Source organism: Haliaeetus leucocephalus, unplaced genomic scaffold (assembly GCF_000737465.1).
Source record: "Haliaeetus leucocephalus isolate CR32 unplaced genomic scaffold, Haliaeetus_leucocephalus-4.0 Scaffold162, whole genome shotgun sequence".
Lineage (NCBI taxonomy): Eukaryota > Metazoa > Chordata > Aves > Accipitriformes > Accipitridae > Haliaeetus > Haliaeetus leucocephalus.
The window spans coordinates 1,939,730-1,961,294 of NW_010972598.1; the positions used below are offsets into that span (position 1 = coordinate 1,939,730).

The 21,565-nt window shown below is 38.6% G+C and overlaps 1 protein-coding gene across 2 annotated transcripts in view; it reads left to right on the forward strand.

Annotated features, from left to right (window-relative positions):
- Positions 1-21,565, forward strand: part of PLD5 (phospholipase D family, member 5) — a 190,849-nt gene that overhangs the window by 73,348 nt on the left and 95,936 nt on the right. The window contains exon 2 of one of the 2 annotated variants that reach the window (XM_010562601.1): positions 4,017-4,153. In XM_010562601.1, coding sequence (XP_010560903.1) covers positions 4,017-4,153 — 137 coding nt within the window. Of the gene's footprint in view, positions 1-4,014; positions 4,161-21,565 lie in introns of those variants that run through there. The other variant, XM_010562602.1, reaches the window with a different exon arrangement.

Consider the following 21,565-nt stretch of genomic DNA (forward strand, 5'->3'; position numbering starts at 1 on the left):
TGGCTGGGTGTCGGTCGGCGGGTGGTGAGCAATTGCCCTGCGCATCATTTGTACATTCCAATCCTTTTATTACTACTGTTGTCATTTTATTAGTGTTATCATTATCATTATTAGTTTCTTCTTTTCTGTTCTATTAAACCGTTCTTATCTCAACCCACGAGTTTTACTTCTTTTTCCCGATTTTCTCCCCCATCCCACTGGATGGGGGGAGAGTGAGTGAGCGGCTGCGTGGTGCTTAGTTGCTGGCTGGGGTTAAACCACGACAACTACTTAGCAACAACTGAAAACATCAGTGTGTTATCAACATTCTTCTCATATCTAACTCAAAAACATAGCACTATACCAGCTGCTAGGAAGACAATTAACTCTATCCCAGCTGAAACCAGGACAGCACTTGCTGAAGGAAGCAGAACGATAGGTCGGCTGAGCTCTGAGGGATCCCAGTTGCCAATGGGATATGCAACAACACAGCATCAAGCAAGCAGTCTGCACAGGCCCACCGACATAAGAGTCTGACTCCTTCTAGCCTGTCTATGGCGTGAGCTCTTGTATTTTGAATTCTTTCAAGATGCGTGCTATTACTGGCACATGCACACACACGGGCACACAGGGATGGTATAATAAAACAGTGGCATGGTCTGTTCTAATCTATTTTAATTAGAAAAAGCCTATTAGAAAATTGCCTGCAGTATGGCATTAGTGCATGAAAATTAAGATTTATTACCATTGTCAAAAGAAGGGCTCAGAGGACTTGTTTGGTGCCAGTAGCTATTTTTATTGTTTGTTTTCTAATATAAACATCAATTTGAATCTAAGCAATATTGAAATATTAAATACTATTGCAATATATGGATTAAAAAGCAATCAAAAAAATCACCACTCAGCAGGAGTAATTTCAAGATGAACTGTGAAACCATTCAAAATCCTCCTTTTTTTAAAAATGGTCTTTACCTGACCTTTCAGACCTGTGACTAAAAATGTAGGGATAGGATAATTGCAAACTTGGAATTTTTGCTTTGTTTTATTTAATATTTTGTGTTATCCTTAGTTCAAAGAAAAAATACTATTGTCACAGTTTTATAAGATTCTTCTTTTTTGTGTGTGTGGATTTAAAAGGTATACTACTACACTGCTTGTAACCATACTGTTAAGCTGGTACTTAAGAAAAACTGAAATAACTATCTGTTATAATTGTCAAAGACAAATGCATAATATAAAGGGTCTGTGTAAATAAGAGCAGTAAATTAGATTTATGCAGTTCTGTCTTTAGTGCTGGTAGAATAGCAGTGGTCTTACTAGTGGTACTAACTTTGTGCTACTCATAGGGAGAAGTAGTCAGTCAAACTGCAAAGCGTGACAAGCTGTACACATGCTAAACTGAAAGAACAGGGATTTAAACTTTATACAAATTTTGACTACAACACAGAAGTCAAGAAGCCTTGACTATGTTCCCCAAATTTATGTGGAATGGGACTTAAAGCTAGATTAGGAGGACCCATTCAGAATTATTTTGGCCTCCCCTTCCTGTATTCCTTGAACATAAACACCTAGAAATTGCTACCATAAAATTTCCTGGTACTGAAGGAACTTAAGGCAACTGTTGCACCTGCTTTTTTTTTTTTGCTTTTTTTTAATCTCTCCTTCTTGTGATACTGTATCATTTTTGATACACTGTAGATTTTATACAGCTTTGGGCCTTTAAATTTTAAGCTGGCTAAAAGGTTTTTACTGCTGTTTTATGACGTGTGTGATAGAGGTATTGTGGCTCCTTTTAATGAAACATCTCCTGCTGTCTCCACGTGTGTTGGCCCAGCCTTGAAGGCTACCGTGGTCCCTGCTGGTCCAGTGACCCTGCAGCTCTCTGTAGTTGTTCTGCTGCTTGCATGGTGACACAGCAAGAAGATGGGAGTTATTCCCTGGAGCAACGGTATGAAGTCATTTATACTGTGTGGTAGCTAGGATGCTTGTTGTGACAAATTTGCCCAAAATACGGACTCGGGACTGTTGCTGGTGAGTGGAATGGCTGCAGTTATCCTGGTCTGGGAGGAAAAAGAAAGCTTGTGTTGCGAGCTGTGCTGGGTCACGTCCCCGGCTCTTAGGGGCTAGAGAACGAGCCCCGGGTCTGTTTGGCTCGCTGGTATGGGAGCAGCTTTGCTATCTTGCTGCCATGGTGATATACTCAGTGCTTGCAAGAAGCTGCATCGAACAGTTTCTGCAAATACACTTACAGAAGTGTAAAAACCTGCATGAGACAATGGTCATCTTACCAAGAGTGTGAGCCATGCTGATGAATAAATGGCATAAAGCAGTGTCCCAGACCTGAATACCTCTTTATCTTTGGCACTTCTTAGTTTTTCTTGCCAGTAGTACAAGGCAATGTTTTAACATTTTTCTCTTAAATCCTACTGTGTGTCTGACTGCAGCCTTAGTTCTGGGCACCCAAAAGCTGTCATTTCTAATTCTTTTCATACATTGCTGTGATTACACCTAGCAGCAGAAAAAAAGGTTCAACTTTTATTTATTTTGGAAGTAGGCTTTGTAGATGGTTGAAGATTTTCCTATGCTGCATTGCTGTAACATTTTAGGTGATATATTAGAAAACACAGATTTAAATGTATATTTGAAGTGTATAAAAGTGACTAATATGCATACAACATAAGCAGCATATTCAGTGTAACTGTTAGGTAAAATGATAAATTTCTCACTAAATTTCAGGAAACTTGTTTCTGTTTGTCTGAAGAAGTTGCTTCTGTGTTTTAGATTTTCACAGACTGAAATAAAATGCTTGTGTCTGGTTTGTTCTGAGGTGCATGAGTTTGTTTCTTCTGGGATGTGCACTAGTTTGGAAGTTTTGGAAGCTTATTTTAAAAATAAATATGTCAGACCTTTTCTTTATGCATACGGGAAAATGTTCTTATTGCTCGGAAACTTATTACCTCTTAAACAAAATATCAGGAACAATGGAAATACTATGAAGTTGGTTTTCAGCAGCAAGCATAACATTGCTTCTTTCTCTTACACTTTTCCTGCTTTCCCATATACTTTCCCACTTTCCCATTCCTTTATTTTTTTTATGTGACATTTTAATTACAGGGTAATAATGAAAATTAAGAAAATATCTATGGCAACAGAAGTTAGACTTTTATATTTTTATATATGTGTGGTTTTACAAATTTTCTTCAGTAGAAAAATACACATTATATTTGTTTCGACATTTGGTTTTAGAATACAATATACTTTACCTTCATGCAGCTATGTAAGTTGCATGTCAGGACATTGTCTTTAGGAAGTTTCACATTTATCTAGGGCTGTACACAGTTGTATCTGATTTAGTACTGCAGGATTTCATATTGTAGAATAAGGTAGTGCTATGCCATGTTGTAATATTTAATCTGAGATGCGGAGGGCATTGCCTATCATACTGAGCAACAGTCTCCCATTGTTTCCTTGAATCCCATCTATCACCTGTGCATTTATTTTCCTTGTAAGTACTGTGGGCCAAGGACTTGCCAAAGTGCCTCAGTTGCTGTGACAATCATAGTAACAATGTCAGTTACTTTGTGTAGCAATAAAAAAAAGACTTTGCTCTTCAGTCATCTTGCAATGACATGTTTTATTTCAGCCAAACACAACAAAACTCTCAAGCCTTTTGAGTGCTATCCTAAGTGTGTACTTTACCTGTGAGGCGCAATCAGAAAATACGTACTTAATGTAAGAATCTTTATTTTAATGCATAATGCTTTCCTTGTGGTACAAACAGAAAACAGTTTAAATTATGAGTATTGTTTGTGACATGAATTATTTAACAATGTCTGAGGGATTTAAAATACATCTCAAGGTGATACCTGAAGGACAGTTTTGAGAGTGTTTTCATCCTGAGGTGTGTTTCATATTGACAGCTATGGCAGCAAGATCTTCAAAGAATTTTAGATCTTACGTAAAAGTTTTAGAGTCTCAGGTCATTGACTGGAATGTGCTCATGCCATTAAAACTTTTTTAATCTTAATCTCTTTCAGTCCCAGCAAAGATGCATTGTGATCTTTGCACTGGTATGCTGCTTTGCAATTCTGGTTGCACTGATATTTTCGGCAGTGGATATTATGGGAGAAGATGAGGATGGACTCTCAGAAAAGAACTGTCAAAATAACTGTCGGTAAGAGGTAACAAACAAAACTTCTCTTTTGGGGTGGACAAGAACATATATATGTTATATAATGGCATGTAGTAATTACCATAGTCCTGTGGTGTAATTGGGAAGAGTAGGTAACAGAGGAAGAAATGGGTTCTTGTTTTGAATTTCTGGTGTTGGAGGTTGGTTTGACAAAATAAAGCACATTTTGAAGTTATTTTTGGTGGTATGTTTTGAGCAAGACCCTTGTGTTACTTCAGTTATTTTGTAAGCCTGGGTCAAAGCCCATTAAATTTCACTAAATGAGTACTGAGCTGGCTCACATAGTTTCCAATCTGTCATGTCTGTCTTTCATCAAGAGGTTTTTTTTCTTTCTCCAAGAAGGTCACTGATCACTTTTGACCTAAGACTGCAGTCCTTTTTATATAGGGGGACCTTTTATATATTCCTGTTTGTTGCATTCCCCTAATAGATACAGGGGCTTGCCTAGAAACTGTGAAGAAAATTAGCAATACGGTCAGAAAGACTGGCATATTGGCTATGTTGGATTAAGGTTTACATTGGACACCTGCCACAGTTGTGTATATCTTTTAACTTTAGATTTAAGTAGGTGATTAGATTTTTTGGGGGCCTTTCATTTCCAGACTGAATTTCATTTTGTTGCTCCTTACTGTCAGGTTCTTCCATTAATCTGTTCATCAGTGATGACCAATGCTTTTCCTGCATGGTATTGTCCAAGGTCCTCTTCTGTCCTCCCGTAGAGCTGATTTAACATTTGTAGACTTCATTCACAATTGTATTCTGCTTCTTTTCAAGGCTTTAACTTGTGCATAGAGCACCCCCTCTGATTCATGTTGTGGAAAAACAGTCATCCTTAAGTAACTTATCAGAACTCCGTTTTAATCTGATCAGGGAATTGCTGGAGTGGGAAGGACCCACTGGGCATCCTCCAGTCCATTTTCCTGCTCAGAGCAGGGTCAGCTACAGCTACAGGTTGCTCAGAGATGTGCACAGTCGGGCTTTGCATACCTCCAGGCATGGAGTCCACAGCCTCCCTGGGCAACTGGTTCCACTCTTTGTACAGAATCTATCCAGCTACTAATGGCTGAGTATACAGTGAGTTAGAGATAATTGATATGTATTTTTTAGAATAATCTAATGAAGAATTACTGTTTCTTTGAGCTTTTTCTCCTTATTTCTGCTACTATTTGTTGATTTTGTGTGAAAAATGTTTGGGGACAGTGCCTTTCTGCGCTGCACCTGTCACAGTGCAGTCAGCAGCAATTCACAATCCAGCAAACTGGATTATGTTTTTGCAGTTATACTGGATTTTTACAAAATTTTTTACAGGCTGCTTTAAAAAAAGGGGCGCGCGGGGCGCGGGGAGGTTCTTAAATTTGTAGCTCCTTTCAAATAGGACGTATCTGCAGCATCATGTACCTTTGCCCTGAAACCAACCATCCTTCTGGCACCTTTTTTCCAGCATTGTTTTGATTTGTAAGATGGCTTGGCCCTAGCTGTTCACTTTCTTGTATGCCTACAGTTCTGGGCAGCCTTCTAATATCTTGTCTGCATTTTTGAGAGTTCAGCTAGCTTTACTTTCCCCATCAAGGTCTTGGGTATTCTTCACTGTGAGTTGCTGCCTTTCAAAATTTTTAAAGATACTGCATGTGTCACCTCTACACCCACTATCTCCATGTGTGAATCTTTGACAGAACTAGGTCAGATGAGGGGAAAGTCTTTCTGCTCATTGGCGTTAATGTGCTGCACATGACTTCAAGACACACAACAACTACTGCACCATGTTCTCCTCTTCATTGTATCAACTAATGGCTCCCATTTCGTTCTGGGTAGCTGCATAGGCCTAGCCAAGGAAGAACTTAATCTTCTTCACTTTGTATTCTTCAAACGGAAACAAATTCAGAGTGGGAGTGATGTACAGTGCTATGGAAAACCGGGATGTTAATTCTTCCATGTGTAAGAGATTAATTGCTTTTGTCTCTTTGTACGGGTTACACCAATCTGCCTTTCCAAAGAATACTCACCTTTGCTCAGTTTTTTGTTGGTTGGCATGTGTCACTCTTGACTCTCCTGGACTGTGCTAGAGGAGCCTGGGAGTAAATCCAGCACATTGACTTTAAACAGAAGAGTCAATGAAACTGCTCTGCATTTACCGTGATAAAAGTGATCTCAGACCCCAGCTCTATTTTAAGGTGCCTTTCACAGAGCGATTCAAGTGCGTGATGTAGCTACTAATGCCTGAACCAGAAGGCACATCAATGCTGTGTGTGTGTATAAACTGCCTAAACCATTTCTAATAACAGTATCCAAGTGCTGGCAGCTGCTACCTGCTAACATTGAATCCTTCTCTACATGATGAAACTGGGCTCCTTTATGTGTTAAATATATTGCAGACTTAACTGAAGTGCTGTAAGATCAATTGCTGCCTGTGGCATATATTTAGTACTTGGGATAAGCACTTTTAATAAGTAAGACAAGAATTATTGAATTCTTATATTTCTGCTGTGTGAGTACTTTCACTGAAATTCAGGAACAGGTGCTTACGTTTGCAGGATGTTCTGAGACAGAATGGTAATAGATGGTCCATTTTGGTTTTTGTTTTTTGTGTTGTTTTTTTTTCTTGTTTTAGATGAAAAGATTGTCAAATACAAGTTTACATATATGATCCTAGAATTTTTTTTTGCTTTTAATTGATCGAATTAGTGAAGAAGCTTGATAGGAATGGATGCTATCAATTTGAGAAGGACTTCACTGATGGTTTGTTAAAGGCTTTCATCTTCTGAAAATCAATTTCATTTCTGTCTTTTTATTTTAAAGAAAAATACGTCTGAAATAGAGCTGTGGTCTAGAATAGTTCTTTGGCTAGAAATTTTTGGAGCTTGTGCCAAAAAATAGCAAGTGAGAATTTTTAAAAGAGAGAGAGAGAAAGAAAAAGTAAAAGGAAGACATTTTTAGAAGTCTAGAGCTTTTTGTAGCCTGAGACAGGAATTGTTGAGGTATGTTGTAAGCAGTATTTTCCAGTAAAGGCTTAATCTTTTTTTGTTGCTGTGATTGTATTGTTGTTCATGAATACAAATGCAGCCTTTCTGATCTGTTTCTTGTAATTCAACGTGAGGTTCCTCTCCTGTTTATCACTCCTTGGACTATTGTTACATAAGGAATACTTACTGCACATGTTGCCGAAAAGCCCTTCCTCTTTACTGATGTATTTATTTCTCATGGAGGCTTTGTAACATAAACAAGTCAGGGAAGTGGAAAGGCTGGCTTTTTTGCATGTCTTCACCGATTGTTGAAGGGACTGTTGCCATCTGTCTAAAAGGGTGCATAGGAAACAACACTTTTTGAAGAAATAAAAATATGTTTGAAACTAAAATTATCAATTATAATTTGTAATCTTTGAGCTTCTTGTTAAAAAATTCAGCCTATGATTGAGAACTGAAATGCATCTTGCCTTACAGGTCATTCATGACTGCCACAACATGAAGTCAGTTTGCTGTAGGCTACAAACCATTTCCTATTTTGTTTGTTACACAGACAGAGGAACCTGATATTCAATAATATTCAAGAGGAACTTGAATAATTGAGATTTAACTAAGAAATGACTGAAAATATTTTTTTTTTGTCTTTTGATGTGTAGATACAGAAACTCAGATATTTTTTTTTTAGCCTGCTTTGCATGTTGTAGTCCAAAAATAAAAATAGGCAATTTAAAAGAATTTAAACCCCACCCTAATAATTGAGGGTAAATATTATGGCAAATAAACATACTTACCAGATTAATTACCAACTACCACTGTAAAAATTACTGTGTATTCTACTGATACGTACTTTGCAATTCAAATAAAGAGCTGGGGGGAGATGGAGGAAGGCCTGTAAAATTTATCAGGCAGACAAATGCTGGCTTCAGAATTGAAATCAGAATCTGAACTCTACTGACTGGAAAACTATTGGTTTAGATTAAATAATGCTGTTTGTACTTATTTACACTATCCCGTATAACTTTCTTACTGTGAATTATATGTGGAGAGACTGGCTGACTGAAAGTAGACTTTTTATTTTATTTTTTTACAACTGGACCAGATCTGCTAAGAGGCAGCTTTTCACTTTGTGCTCTTGGCTTTGTTCCATAAAATCCGATTTCAGAATGCTGGACTTAAAAAACACAAATGGCTTTTGACCCTTCCTATTAAAAGGAATGCCAACTGATTGACATTTAAGGAATAAAAAAAGTAGTAATGACTGTGAAAAGTTGAGGTTTTGCAGTTTGTGCTTGGTATGGCGTACAAATAATTCTCTTGAGACTTCCACATTAATGTTGTTAGGCAGCCCTGATGGATGAGACTGGTTAAGAGGATATGCCTAGCAGTCTGGGAATTTTGCCTGTCTTGCTGTGCATCCATTAGACACTGCATCTATAAAATTAGATTATTGTAATTTGAAAATAGTACTTTTTAGTGGCTGATCCCTTGTGAATAAATCTTGGCTAGCCTCTGACGTAACACCAGTTAAGTCTTACTTTGCTTTGTTGAAACTAGCTGGTAAACTCTAAAAATGGTAATATGGAAAACCGAAGAAATTGCAACTGTTAAGAGATGGTCTCTGTTATCCAAAGTGTTTGAACCAAGGTCGTTTTGATTTATTACCAGTACCTTCAGCTGTTCAATATACCTCTTCTCCTGCTTGTTGCTGCTGACAGTCATGCTAGGGTTTCTACAGAGCTTGCACATGCCCTTAATTATCCTTGTCTCACTGTTTTTTCCCAATATCCATTGAAGAGGTAGTAGCAGCTGGCATAGCTCCTGCCTCTGGCTGTGGGTTTGGCCCTGTCTCTTGAGAGGGGCTAAGGAACAGCAAGGTGGAAAAGGAAGCAATGGTAGCTACTTTCCATGGTTCCCATGTTTAGGGTGTACTAAAACTGTTGTCATAATGTTGGGGGGGGGGGGGGGCTTGCAATTTTTGCCTTTCTCTGATGATAATGGGAGGATTTTCTTGCTTTTTGTGTGTATTCAAGGCGGATTCTGTCTTGCATTTCTATTTTGATCATTTCTCTTGTCCTCAGAGTAATATATAATGAAGGCACTTGTTCTTTTGTCTTTGGATTTGTGTTGGAGGAATTTGTTTGCTATGTGGCATGAATGGCAAAGCTATTTAGTCAAAGCAGGGAGGCTTTGACTAATTCTGCCCTATAGCAAGTAGGTGGTGATACTTAGGCAGTGTTTGTGTTTGCTTTGGAAATTGTTTGGATTGGTTTGGATAAGGGTTTGTAACCTCTATAATTTCGGTATCCTGCAGAGAAGCTGAATCTTCTTGTTGAAATGCTAAGCTTTAGATCTCAACAGTACTCTGCAGCACTGAGTTTCAGAGATTAAATCTAGTTTTATAAAATAATTATTTATATTGATCATTTTTTACGTGTTGTGTGCATTGCTTTCAATTTCATTAGATGTTTCTTTATTCTCAGGTTGTGAGAGAGGGCCCACAATTAGACCCCACAATTTTTTTTCTACTGCTTTATAAATCTTTCTTTCAACTCCTCTCTGCTATTTCACCAAGTAGGGTTTTGCAGCACTATTAAGTAAGCATACTGCAGCACATGCTTACACTGGTTTACCTTGGAAGTGCTTTGCCCCTGGCTGATTGTGGGGGAGATTTTCTCTGCGTTGCGTGGGTTCTGAACATAGCAAGGTTTATATTGACTGATTTCTATTTAATAAACAAACTATGACAGGCATAATAATTAAATGTCTAAACAGAACAAGATGCTCAGATTTTGAAAACAAGCCTGTTAAAGAGCAACTGAAGATTTCTATTTACAAAACACTTATGCCACTTGGCATAAAAATGCCTTCTGTCAACATGATGGACGAGGGGATCGAGGCCACCCTCAGTAAGTTTGCAGAGGACACCAAGTTGGGAGGCAGGGTTGATCTGCTTGAGGGTAGGGAGGCTCTACAGAGAGATCTGGACGGGCTGGATCAATGGGCCGAGGCCAATTGTATGAGGTTCAACAAGGCCAAGAGCCGGGTCCTGCACTTGGGTCACAACAACCCCATGCAATGCTACAGGCTTGGGGAAGAGTGGCTGGAAAGCTGCCCAGTAGAAAAGGACCTGGGGATATTGGTCAATAGCTGGCTGAACATGAGCCAGCAGTGTACCCAGGTGCCAAAGAAGGCCAAATAGCACCCAGGCTTGTACCAGAAATCGTGTGGCCAGCAGGAGCAGGGAATTGATCATCCCCTATACTCAGCACTGGTGAGGCTGCACCTCGAGTACCGTCTTCAGTTTTGGGCCCCTCACTACAAGAAAGACATTGAGGTGCTGGAGCGTGTTCAGAGAAGGGCAACAAAGCTGGTGAGGGGGCTGGAGCACAAGTCTGATGAGGAGCAGCTGAGGGAACTGGGACCTTATTGCTCTCTTCAATTACCTGAAACGGGCTTGTAGCAAGGTAGGTGTTGGTGTCTTCTCCCAAGTAACGAGCAATAGGATTGGCCTCAAGTTGCGCCAGGAGAGGTTTAGATTGGATATTAGGAAAACTTTCCTTACTGAAAGGCTTGTCAAGCATTGGAGCAGGCTGCCTAGGGAAGTGATTGAGTGACCATCTGTGGAGGTATTTAAAAGACATGTAGATGGGGCATTTAGGGACATGGTTTAGTGGTGGACTTAGCAGTGCTAGGTTAATGGCTGGACTCGATCTTAAAGGTCTTTTCCAACCTAGACTGTTCTGTGATTCTATGATGTATGTCATCCTCTTGTTTTGGGGTGATGAGAGAATGAGCTATAAAACCACTTAATTTTTAAGATGATCCCTATTTGCAGTCATTTTTCTTTTTGCATCAAAAGAAGGAATACCCTTACAATTGAAATTTCTGTGGCTGGACACTGCAAAGACATTCAACATCCTGAGCCAGGGAGGGAAAGCAGTAATTCAACAAACCTGCATGATGGGAAGCTCTACCTTTCCTACCTTTTATTTTTCATTTTTAAAAATGTATTTCAATGGAAAAGGTACTGTATTAACAGTTCCTCAGTATCTATACAGAGTAAGGGTTTTTTTGTTCCTCTGTTCCTGCACTGATAGAAAAAAAGGGTCAACTTGTTTGTTTTGCATTTACTTTCAGCTATAAAGAACGTCTTCACAAATTAAAAAAGGAGTGCCAAAATTTATGACCTGTTTAGATCTTATTCTGTTTGCATTATTGCCAGTAGATAGTTCATCATTAATTACATCATATTGAATAGGTCTGGGCTTCAACTCATTTCATCCAAATGCACAAACCATTCTTTTTCTTCTACTCTTTGTTCAGTTAAATCTAATGGTTTCCTCTGGAGTTTGGGACAGAGTGCTTTACAGTCTCCATAAGGCAGCTTTTCCTGTTATGCTAAGCATTTTTTAGGATGTAATACAGAGATTGACATATTTTGTATTCTTGGAAGTTGTATATTTAATTATGTGTTTGTTTCTCCTTTCATGACTTAGAATTTGTGAACTTGCATCAGAGAAAATGTTCCAACATTAATAGAAATAAAATTCCAATTACTTTAAGGTTCCTAAGTAATGTAGGTGGGATAAAGGAACAATTCATGTGCTAGAGTAGTCTTTCTCCTGTGTAGTTTGCTGGGGTTTCTCTATGATCAAATCTCCTTTTTCCTTTTTCCATTCAGAAAAGTGAATTGACTTCATCCCAGCAGGACTCATAAGATTCCCAAGGTCATTTTCTTTACCAGATTGTAAGCTTGCTCTAAACCGAGTTATGAAATCTAAAATTACTGGTCATTCTGGTGATCTTGAAGACTGATTTGCGACATTTCAAAGAGGTTTTTATTGTGCCTGGTGAGAAGAGCGATCCAACTTAATAAAGCTCCCTGATAAATAATTCTTCCTTTCTTCTGTGGGAAAGGCATTGAAAGTGGCTAAAATTTGTAGTAGAATCTGTCTGAATTCATGCTCGATTTCAGGGTGACATGTTCATTCAGCCAGGGCTGACTTTGTTCAGATCCTAGCAAGCACCTGTTCCAGTGACACCATTTATTTTTAATTGCTTCTCCACCCTCAGAGCAGCATATAAAAAAGGTACTTATTATCCTGTCAGCTTACAGTAGATGTGTTGAGTTCTGTGTCTAATACTGCGATGGTACTGTGAGTGTCCTCTCAGCTAGTGTGGTTTGATACTTCTCAAAAGTACAAGTGTAACATGCTAGGTGCCGCCTTTGGTGACCTGTTGAGTACGTGACTGGGTCTGCCTCTCAGAGCACCAGGACAGTGCTGCAGTTAAAAAAAAGCAGTTGTGGTGCCCGCTGAAGCCTAAGCGTTATGCCAGAGCTGTTGGTACTGTTTAGCTGGGTGAGCTGGAACTGACTACCTTTTTCAGTCACTTGCAGCACATTTTGGTAGTTGTAGCACTGAGGTGGTAATCGCACAGCAGTGGCTCTTGGTGTTAATGCCCCACTGGGAGACACAGAGGAGAACTGATGGTTGAGGTTTGTTAGGACTGTTTTTTTCAGATGCTCTGTGCATGTTTCAGGAAGATATACTTGGGTGAAACACTTGGGATTTTCTCTGAAGATTTTCTTGATTTGTTTCTTTCCTATTAATACATGGGTTCTGATATAGGTGGAGCCAGAAGCACCTCTCTAGGGTCTCTCGTATGGTCTCCCTCTATGTCCATGTCTCTCTAGTTAGGCAGAGCATCACTGTCTGTGACCCTTTAGGTACAAAGTACTCTTGTGTGTTGGGCAGCTGAACCTCTCTGTTTATGACTTTTGTTAATCAGGAAAGTTTGAGTTTGTTTCCTTTATTCAACTTACCCACATCCAGTTGTCTTGACCAAGAGGAAAAATATGCGCTTTTTTAATATTTTTTTTATTTTTTGGACTTGATCCATTTTATTACCATTACTATTTTTTCATGTTACATTTTAGGTTTTTCCATAATGAACTTGCTTCCTGTCAACCTGACCGGAAAACAGAAAAAAAACCCAGAAATACCAGCCTTGGCATCTGCCAGATGCAATTTCTTAGCTGTCATTTATTCTCTGTTTAATGACCATTCCTTTCCAAATAAGACTACTGCAAAATTATCATACAGCTGAAAGGGAGTTTTCACGACTGACAGCATCATAATTTGGTATGTTTATATCTGGTTTCTTCATACACTAAGTGTTGGAATGGCTCTTCTAAGAGCCATCAGTGATTTGCATGCCTTCTGATATGAGGAGGAGGAGGATTAATCTTGCCTCAGACTAAACTTCTGATGGATATTTAATGGCACATTAAAAGTGTTGGCTTTGATTTTTTTTTTACTGTTTTTCTAGATCTGCTTGGAACTCTTGGAATAAATATGTTGTACTCATACATATGACCATGGATGATAATCTGGTATCTTTTGTCAACTTGACAGGTATATAGCTAATTGATCTTCATTAATCTGCCAAAATATTTCTTTAAAAAAACTGTTAGGAAAATGAGTTTTTTGTTTTCTTTGTTGTCATTTATGAAATACCTCCTCAAGTCAGCTGGACTTGAATCAGTCTCTAAAAAAAAAAAATTCTGGAGCTCAGCTTCTACTGGCTGAGTATTGGAAAAAACCACAGTTTTACCAATAGCCTAGCAAAATATGAATATGCGTAAGCTTTGTAACTAATCACAAAACTTTAAAGAAAGAATGAATGTGACACCAGCATGAGGAGGGCAGCCACCATTTGATTTTTATTCAAACACTATCAAAACTACTAGTCCCTTTCTCACCCATTTTTGGGTCACTTCTATCAGCTTGGCAATGCCTGTATTGCAGTTCATGGCAGATGCTGGTGGAGAGTAGACAGACTTATGATTCAATAAAGGCACTAAAGGATGCTAGGGGTGATGTGCTTTGGGCAATGGAGGCTGAAATGCTGGACAAGTAGAAGTGTCTTCTCAAGCACGCAGCCAGTGCTACTGGGATGGTGACAGTCTCCAAGAGCTGCCTCATCTGGTGTGTTTTATAGATGTATGTGAGTAACCTTAAAGATATCCTAAACACCTTCCAGTTTTGGGCAAAGACAGGCTGCCACAACCTGGAAGCAGTCCATCACTATAGCAACTTTGGAGAAAAGGTATGGGAAAGCAGTAGAGATGTAACCTCTGTATAATATCAGACAAACTATCATTTTTCCTACTGACTCATCTGTTTGCATGTGAAAAGAGTTGTTCAGGACTGACTAGAAAGGAGAAAACAGCGAGGTGCTCAAAGTTGCTCTTGACAAGAATCACACAAATATCTGGGACGAGCAGCCAAGTGATTCTCTGTCAGAGGTATTGCTCTGAGCATGTGCACGTGGTAGTGCTCCAGCTAGAAATGTACTTCTAATACTTGAGGATATTTTGATGTTTTCAGGGCTTTTTTGAGAGTCAGGCTGTTGCTATTAAAATATATTCCATAGACTTCTCTGTACAGAGTAATTACCAATAACTCAGTTAATGCTTTCTACTAAAATCTGAAAGGGTGGGGCATTTTTGTTTTGTTCTGGTTTCTTTTTTTTTATTTGGTTGGCGGTTTTTTATTCTAAGTACATCAGACTAAAGCATTATTTTAGTAGAACTATAAATAACTACTTTATCAAGCTACATAGCTTGTGTCTGTTTTGGAAAGAGGGTCCATCACTTTCTTTATCTTGGCCAAAAATTTACCAATAAATTCAGCACTTCCCCCCGCCCCCAAGTTTTAACTTGGATGCAACAAGTTCTAACAGATACAATTTTAACCAGATACAATTCTACATGGACTAAACTTAATTACCCTTTAAAAAAAAACAACAACACAAAAAAAACCAAACAAAAAGACCCCAAACCCAGAAATACAAAAAGATACCTAAAAGCAACAAACAATAGTCAAACCTATATTAGTGCTTCTAAGGTGTCCTGGAACATTTCCATAGAATCTTGCCTCTGTAATTTGAGTGCTGGCAATGTCCTTTAGGAATGGATACTTTGAGTACTTTATTCTTTTCATCTGTGGATTTTTATTACCGTTCCTACCTTGACTATATCTGCTGAATTTGCAGTGCTGATTTCAAATAGTTGCTGACTAAAGGTTTTACCTTGAATTTTCCTTCATTGTTTTGCAAAGTAGGGGTTTTTTTCTTGTTGGGCAGGAAGGGCATTAATTAAACTTAAGGGATTGTTGGACTGTGTAAATGTCAACATCATAGAATACCCTTTTGTTCCTATTCTGGGGAAGTAAGCTCTTAGAAGATTCGCATTAAATTATTGTTAACATCATAAATTCACATTTATTTATGAGGAAAACCAGTATTTTGATTCTTGGCTGGTTTCTACAACTGTGAGCCAACACATTTATCTGTCCCAAGTCATACCAAGACAACTGGGGACTTTTAGAAAGATGCACAGGCCAAGAGAAAAGAAGGTAGCAATCATATTCCCCCTTATGATGTATGATTGTATATGATTATTTAGTCCAAACTAGTGTTGCTATTTACAGTTACAAAGTCGTCATATAAGAAGATCGGGGGTTGTGTAGAAGGAAATAAAAAAACATGTATTTTGTCATTAAAAAAAAACCAACTAAATGTCGCTGCAATATTCAGGCCTTATAAAAAGGTTTTGTATGAACTTACATGGTCACAAGCTCAATATAGAAACAAAATAAAAACATCTTGCTGACTAATTAATGTATATGACAGTAGCTATGTATACAATATTTGTTGATCTTTTGAGAGGCTCAGTAAAGTTGATATGTTAGGATATTTTGCTGTATTTTACAGATGGGCAAGCAGCGAATGGGTTGCTGCTCAAAAGACCTGAAGAATCATAACGCAGCTGATGAGGGCTTGTGTGGCTGCTATGCAGCTTTATACAGGACTCTGACTAAGTACCTCAGCTGTTGAGTTTTAGATGATTTGAAAATTAAGGTAATGGTATTTACTCAAGACTTAAATATGGTGCATACAAAGGAAAAAGGCTGAGATTCTTTCCAGTGGCTAAACAGGTACTGAGTCAGTGCTTACTGTGTTACGTTGGGAAGTCTGAGCTCCTGATTCCTGACTGATGGATGTTCAGGGTGTTCCCTGCAGTATGCGTACCATAAAATATAAGGGGAGAAATTGCACATTTAAATGTAAAAATACATTTGTAACACCAAGAACCAACAGCTGGATTTCCTTATGCATGACAGGGGCGGGAATAGCTTCACCTAAGAAGGGCAGCATTGTCCGAGTTGTGTGCACCTTACGGTCTTCATCTCTGTTAGAAAGGAAACTGCCTGCCACGGACTGGGGTGCACAGCTTCTCCAGCTGCCATTTTGGTATATTGCCTGGAGTGAGTATATTGTCAGGAAACAGGCACTTGATGTGAGGCAAACTGTTGTGTGTTACTGTATTGGGAAGACTTTTTCTAACAACATTTATAGATAGTGAATCTTGAAAGCATTAACTCAGAATTAAGAATGTATAAACAAGCTGTTAAGAAAACAAACTCAGTGGGAAATTTTTTTAATATAAATTGTGAGTATAGTAGTACTGTGGCATCAAACTGCAACGGAGATATTTAGAACAACAGAAATAAAAACAAGACCAACCTTTGCATCTTCCTGGTGAGGGGGCAGAAATCTAGCGGGCAAAAAGTGATTAAATAAAAACAAAATTGTCCAGTCCTTTCTCAAAACTAAGGAATAAGTAGGAGGGGGAAAATAGTATTTTTGGTAACTAAAATGGAGTTTTAAAAAAAAGTTTCTCTTCTGATGGCATCCTTGTCCTTTCATGTCTAGAGATTAAGCATGAGCTTCTGAAATACATAGACAAGGCAATTGTGTGGGGTTTTCGATAAGCATATCCTGTAGATCTTCAATTACAGTATGGTAGTGAACAGAGAAAACTAAATGATGTAGTGTCTCTTGGTTAATAGTATATATGGCATTCTAGATAATAAACGGCAATGTCAGATAAATTTCTTATTCTAAATTCAACAGAATTGGGTCACACTGTTTCTTTTTTCGGTAGGAGTCTCACATGTACCTCATCTTTCTTCATTTCAATTCACCTCAGATCCTCATGTTTTCATACTTTACCCTCTGATGTAGCATCTAGCTGTCTACAACGTGATAATGTGAGCAACAGATCTGCTCTTTACAAGGGTGAGGTTTTAATTTTTTAGGGCACTGAGTGATGTAACACCTTGATGGTAGTAGAAGGACAGAGGCGCTGTGGCTGTGTCGCATGGGCAGGACACTGGCAGGTGCTAATGGGGGGAATGCCATTCCTGTCATTAACTCCAAATCTGAGAAGCAAGACAGATTTCAAGAAGTTTCAGTGTGAGTGTGAATGTTTTGAATAATGAATGGTGGTGTGTTAAATTGTTAATACACCATCTACAGACTCTGACATGAATAGTTGGTGTTACTGCTCATGTGGACTTAGTTTTCTCTTGGCTGACACTGATAAGATTTTGTCATGCAGTAAAGATGTTTCTTCATTGCTTTCTTATTTTTACAGCTTTTTTTCATTTCCTTTCCTTCCCCTTGACAGACATCCGTAACTTTGTTTTCCTTCTTTCTTTCCTTACCTTGTCATTTAGGTTTGGCTTTGTGAGGTTCTGACAGTGTGCTTGCACTTCCCTTGGGCTTTTCCTTACAGGCCTTTTTGTGGTCCCCCCCTATCCCCCAGTGGTTTAGGAAGTGGCATAAACTCCATTCCTTGGAACGTCTTCAGACTTCCTCCTACACACATGCATGCTCCCTGCCTGGATGAACTATCTCAAATCTATATTTGGAGACACAGAGTGTCTCGAGGATAAATCTGTGTTGGCCACAGTGCTGCAAATATCAAACAAATCCACAGTTTTATGTATTAGTATAACTAAGAGAAAAATTTGGCTAATTGGTTAAGAAACGTTTTGGTGTAATTATTAGAAGACAGTGTCAGAAGATAGTTCATCCAGTGAATATGCTTATGTGAGTTCAGTTTTATTAGACTTGAAATCAAAATACTTAAGCTGTTCTACTCCTGTGAAGGATTATTTTTTTCTGCCTGCAATTAGTAGTCTTTAATAAGGTGTACTGAAACAGCAAGGCAGGCTCTTCTTGGGTTGGCCAAGGGATGTCTTTTGGTGGAAAATATGTAGGGTTACTGTTTAACCAAGACACTATGGAGAAAGAGTGCTATTCTGCTTTTAGCAAGAGGGGAAAGTGCATTTAACCCCTTACTTGGGCTTGGACTCCTGGACCTAATTCATCCTTTGAAACTGGGTGACCAAGTGCTGGATGGCTCCCCTGAGGAATGGCAGCTCGTGGTATTGCAGTCCTTTTATGCCGGGCACCTCAGTCTGAAGCTCGTACAGAGATGGCATGTGCTGCCTAGCTCCTGACGTTACTGCTACCTCTCACCTCGGCCCTTACTTGTCCATCTAGGTAATGTCCTTTGAAGAAGCACCTTTAAGTCAGACACACTGCTGTCCCCACCTCCAAGCAGAAAACTGGGACACCATTGTTCTCTGATTTTGTTCTTGCTCGCTTTCTCAAAGTGCATGCAGTAGTTACACCATAAAGATCTGTGGCTTAATACCCATATACTAGGTACAGCCTATGGGAGTTGAAGCTGCAATTAGCTATACTTTTGCTCTTTACTAAGTTCTTACAGAAAGCTGCTTCTTTAGTTAAGATCAAGCAAAAAAATAAGGATTTTAACGTTCCTTGCTACAGAGAGCCCGTGGATCATGAAGGGCCTTTGTTTTGGCATGCTTATTGGACGTGAAATCTGCTGTTTGAATTTTCTATGGTGTGTAAAGACTGGTCAGGTCAGCTGGTTTCTCCTGCCTCAGCACCCTCAGGCACTTGGCTCCCAGCAGTCTGCCATAAGAATCCGCTGACCATCTCTCAATTCTCTCTGCACAGCTGCAAAACCCATTAGAATGTTTTAGTGCTGACAGGCAGAAATGCTGTAAAAATGCAAATTTTCTTCTGCTGAAGGGCAAGATGCCAAGAAATGCTTTTTAAAACATTTCACTGCTGAATAAGGGTTTAGGGGAGTTGATACAGCTGGAATGCAGAGTTTTAAGCAATGGGAGAGAAGCTTATACCATCAATAAGATCTCTAGTATTTTGGTTCTTTAGTCACTTCAGGACTTTGACACAGAGTGTTTGCTTTCTGTACTACTTTTTTTTAAACAAAAAATAGTGGGCTAAGAGGTGGTGTTCTGCTCTGTTGGTGCACAAAGGAAGGACTCCTTTGTAGGCTCCAAAATGGCACGCTCTGTCTTCAGCTGCCTAAATACTATACTTAGAAGCTCTATAGAAAAGCCCAGGATAGAAGGGTCAGCTTTCACTCAGCAGATATTTTAACTTCTTGTGCACATTGATGCTCTGTAAAGCTGTGGCCAAGTGAAATGCAGAGTAGTGCCCTTGACTCCGTCAGTGGAGTACTGAGCTGGGGAGATTGTTTTGTTTTTTCTTTAAAAGCAAGAAGATTTAATGAAAATAATGGTGTTTTCTGTTGCAAAAGAAATAGTTGGTGAGTGCTTTGTCCAGATTTTGGAACAGGCTGTGACCTTTGATCAGAAAATTTAAAAATTATTTTTCTTTCATCTCTCAGCTGAAATAATATAGTGGCTGCATAACAGTTGATATTCAATACTGTTTCAAAGGGTGTTATTTTCTTCCCTTAACCAGGGGCTGAAATAAAAAAGTTATTGTTGATTATCTTCCTACTGTAACAATATACTTCCTATGTATCAACAATGCAATAATTTCATCCTCTGTTAATCCTCCTTTGGGCTGTTCAGGCACAATGTGTGTGATTCTCTGAAGTGCGGTCACCTATATTGAACTACTGTATTTATGGTGCTGTATTTCATCTTAGCTTTCAGTTTAACATCAGATGATACATAATGAGAACAGGTAGGATTAGCCCCTTGCATTTCAGCAAGTTACTTTCTCTGAGGATTGTCACTACCATTTTCAGAATGTTTTACACAAGTATAAATAATAAGCCAAAATAATATGCCTTTTCCGGGTACTTTCTCATAATGCTACTGAAGTGCATACTCAGTGTCTCACAAGCATTGCTTGATTCAGCAGTATCAAGAAACAGTAGCTTTTTAGTAAATTTTCTGTAGTGATCTCCACAGTACACAAATGTGGAATTAATACATGTATTTTGATATTGTCTAATTTTAGTCTAAGCAGCCAGGAAAGGGGCATACAAATGTATCTGAAGATTCTCACAACTTATTCTGAGAAAAATCTGGGTCACACAGAGCTGTCTACAGTGTTCAATGCAATGTGTGAAAGCCCGATTAATAGGAGAAAACTATAAAGAAGGCAGCAGAAATTGTACCCTCCTACAGGGGAATGAAGCCTAAAAATTTCAGAGGGACATTTAACACTTTTTGAGAGGCTCAGCGGCATTGGCACAAATGTATCCTGAAGATGTGCACAAATTACAAAAGAGTAGGTTCGCATTTTGAGATCTTGGCAACCACACACTTTGCTTTTTTGGAATCCTATCAGCTGGATAATCTGTCACTGTACCAAACTTGTTCATCGTCAAGCTATATCTGAGAAACCATACTGCAAGATAAAGAGGTTATCAGTGGAGCTGACTGAAGATTAGTTAGCTGTATTATGGTACTAAAGTTGTATGTATTATCTTAATTATTGCCCTGATATATTTGTGGACTATTTGCATGTTATAATCAAAAATACTGTAAGTTTTCCACTTGCCGTAACTATATTAACCTAGTATGCTATTAGATAACTAACCCATGTGTAGAAATTCTAAAAAAGAGTTAGCTGTACATTCTTTACTGAAAACTTAGATTTTAGTTGCTTCTATTATATCTTTCATCTGGAAATAAACTGGAAGTATCATGTCTAGAGTCTTAACTCACAAATTCTGACTTTATTGTGTCTAGTTGTAACCAAGATAAGTTTATTTGAAAAATCCACTAAAGATAATAAAAACTTTGAATCAAGTTCATAAATTTATCCACAAACAATAGAAGGTTTGCTTTTAATTTCTTTGGGAGGTACAGGGATGTGGTGTTTAATCAGTAGCAAAGATCAAAGAGTAAACACCCATTTTCTGAATGCTACCTTTTATTTAAAACTAGCCTATTTCATATTGGAGGTAGGTGGTCTTCATAAAAATCAGTTCTTGTTTTATCTTCTCTCTCCCTTTCCTTTGCTCTCCAGCTGCAGCAATCCATCATGATGATGGCATATAACTTTTTTTCCCTCTTCCAGGTTTCAGGTACTATGAATTCATTGAACTCATACTATTATTAATAATGTGGCAATTAAGAAGGATGTTCGTGTGACATGTTATTTCAAGCTTAATGGACTCCCTATGCCTCTCACCACCTAGCAAGGCGAGAACGCTGATTGGCCTTTTATTAATAATGACTGTAGTGTGGGACACTCTTCCTAG